The sequence below is a fragment of the Sinocyclocheilus rhinocerous genome, unplaced genomic scaffold (assembly GCF_001515625.1).
Source record: "Sinocyclocheilus rhinocerous isolate Xijiao unplaced genomic scaffold, SAMN03320098_v1.1 scaffold1648, whole genome shotgun sequence".
NCBI lineage: Eukaryota > Metazoa > Chordata > Actinopteri > Cypriniformes > Cyprinidae > Sinocyclocheilus > Sinocyclocheilus rhinocerous.
The window spans coordinates 432,246-435,172 of NW_015647958.1; the positions used below are offsets into that span (position 1 = coordinate 432,246).

Genomic DNA, 2,927 nt, shown 5'->3' on the forward strand with positions numbered 1-2,927 from the left:
CCACATTATACACAGTTCCTATTCTGTAAAAATAAATAGAAACCAAAAAGGAATTCTGAAAGAGAACGCACTCCTCGTCAGATTCCTTCCATGCCCCGCCTACAAACCCCGTGATCGGTCTGATTAACTGCCTCGGCAGCCGCGAGACCCGAAACGCGGATGAGAGGCACTCAATTCTCAAAGAGAATCAGGCATACAGGAATTCTCAACGCGATCACATGTCGCAGCGTGGCTATATCTCCCTCGAGAGCCAACATTCTGTTCAAACACTAAATTCTCTCAAGAATCAGGCAAGAACAGAAACCGCCGCGAATGCATCGCATTAAGCTTGTTCAACTCCCTCGAGAGGCGAACGCGCTCGTGCAAACGCTGACAAAAACTCGCCGCGAATGCATCGCATTACGCTTGTTCAACTCCCTCGAGAGGCGAACGCGCTCGTGCAAACGCTGACAAAAACTCGAGTACAGACCTCTGCTCTAGCAGTTCCGCGAATGCAAATAGTGAGCGCATCCTTATCTCTCGTGAGTCAAACGCATGTGCTTCCGTACACAAGGCTTGAAGACAAAGAAGAGGATGACGTTTTCCGCAGGTGCTCTTTTATACCCGCACTCGCTTTATTGTTTACGTCATAGGCTGCCGCCTGCCAATGTCAAGTTCATTGTCGTTTTTTCATTCATGCTTCAGACACCGGTCACGCTGAAGGCGTTCCCCTAGCGCCCTCTAGAGGACGCAGCGTGGAGTTCCCTTTCGAAAGGGAACCTTATTTGCTGGTTCTTGTAGCGAATGTCTTTTTTAGCCCGTTCCGCCGCGATGACTGCCTGCTTATCCTTGTAGTTTAGAAACCGCATTATCAGCGTTCTCGGCGGGGCCTTCGAGTCCTTCATTGGTCCGATTCTGTGTGCTCTTTCAATAATACCTGAGGATTGCAGAGTCACAGCATCCAGTACCTCTGGAATCCACTTCTCCAAAAAGGAGCATGGATCCCGTCCTTCGCACCCTCCGGCAGGCCCACCAGTCTCAGATTATTTAAGCGGGATCTGGTTTACAAGTCCACGAGTTTATCCTCCAGAGTCTTGTTTTTTGACTCCAACTTGTTTACTTTAGCTTGCAAGTGGGCTACTTCGTCCTCCGCGTTTGATATCCGCAATTCCACCTGCGATACTCGCTCACTGCAGTCATTCATCTCCTTCCTCATACTTTCTATTGCTGTCATGATTCCATCAAATCTTGATGAAAACTCTGTTTTCATGGAGTTTATAGCAGCCAGTATTGCATCCGCCTTCACTCCTATAAGTGTCCCCTCTGCTGGTCTCGTCTTCCGCCACAACTTCGTTACCTTTCTGTGTCTCACCGCAAACACGATAATCAGTTAACTTCGGCTGTTTTGTCGATTTGCTATTTTCTTTACTTAATTTGCCAGACTTCGACATTGTAGTATTCACACCAACACTATCCTACCACGTTATGTTGCAGATGCGAGTATTTTTAGTAGAAAATTGTAGTAGTTAAGACATAAGGCACGTCTTCTCAGGTGGCCGCCATAACCAGAACCGACCAAAACAATTTAAATTTAATCTACAGTACATAAACAGCACATAAACTACTTAATACATCACCTGTTCTAATGTTTGTGCGTAATCTAATGAATATTCCTGATACAAATCTTTGCCCCCAAATGTTAACTTTTTGTAACACCTCATCTTACAGTGTCCTCATTACACGTTAGATGTACTTGCTATAGTAATAACAGTAAATTGTAATAATTACAAGCAACTAACCCTAAACCAAACTCTAATCCTAACCATAACCCTATAGTAGGTACACATTGTTAATATTACTCAGTACTAAATTGTATATTTACATTGTGATAAGGACACTTTAAAATAAAGTATAACCCCACTTTTTTATACAAACCATGATCACATCAGTTGAATCCTATTCATGTATCATTTTGCTTTGTTTCTTGACAACCAAAGGATTGTTTATCTTGCCCTAAGATTAATCGGTAACACTGTATTTTACAGTGTCCTCGTTTCACTTGTTACAGGTACTTGCTATAGTAATAACAGTAAATTATGTATAATTACAAGCAACTAACACTAAAGCATTCTCTCATCCCAACCCTATAGTAAGCACACATTGTAAATTGATATTACTCCATATAAAAATCTAGAATTACACACCCTAAACTGAAGTGTAACCACTTATTCTTATCACTGAAGGTACTTTTATTGTATTGCTGTTGCTGCTGTCTTAGAAAAGCAATTAGCCACTGGATTATGTTGTATCTGTTATACTGTATGAACAGCCTCCTGTGGCTTATTGCTTTATTGAAATAAAACTGTTTATTAGGCAGGCTTAAGAAGAACACACTATTGTGGGCTCCAAGCAAGCAAAATGATATAAATGTGATCATGTGTCCGTTACCTGTTATACAGCAGAATATCTGGTGTCCAGATCTGACTGGATGGGAAACGCAGGGTCTGAACACCAGGATAGTTATCAGGGTTCCAGCTCAGATAGACATCCGTCCATCCCTGAATACACAAAACACACATCAGATTCAACACCATTAAAGGGGTCATATGATGAGATTTCAATTTTTCCTTTCTCTTTGGAGTATTACAAGCTCTTGGTGCATAAAGAAGATCTGTAAAGTTGCAAAGACTAAAGTCTCAAATCCAAAGAGATATGCTTTATAAAAGTTAAGAGTCAGCCACACCTATCTAAAACGGCTCGTTCTAACACGCCCCCACATAACTACCTCACTATGTGGGAAGATTTGCATAACACCGCCCAAATGTTCACACAAAGAAAGAAGGCATAACTTTTATTCACGCTGTAGTATTGTTGCCGCCGCTGTCATGTCGTGAAGTCACTGTGTGCTTCGTTGTGAAAGCGAAACTACTTTGTTTGGCCTTCCAAAA

At 42.2% G+C, this 2,927-nt stretch overlaps 1 protein-coding gene across 1 annotated transcript in view; it reads right to left on the reverse strand.

Moving 5' to 3' along the window:
* chrna8 (cholinergic receptor, nicotinic, alpha 8) overlaps positions 1–2,927 on the reverse strand; it is an 89,124-nt gene that overhangs the window by 40,829 nt on the left and 45,368 nt on the right. The window contains exon 4 of the mRNA XM_016513936.1: positions 2,428–2,537. Within this exon, the coding sequence (XP_016369422.1) occupies positions 2,428–2,537 (110 nt within the window). The remainder of the gene's footprint in view (positions 1–2,427; positions 2,538–2,927) is intronic.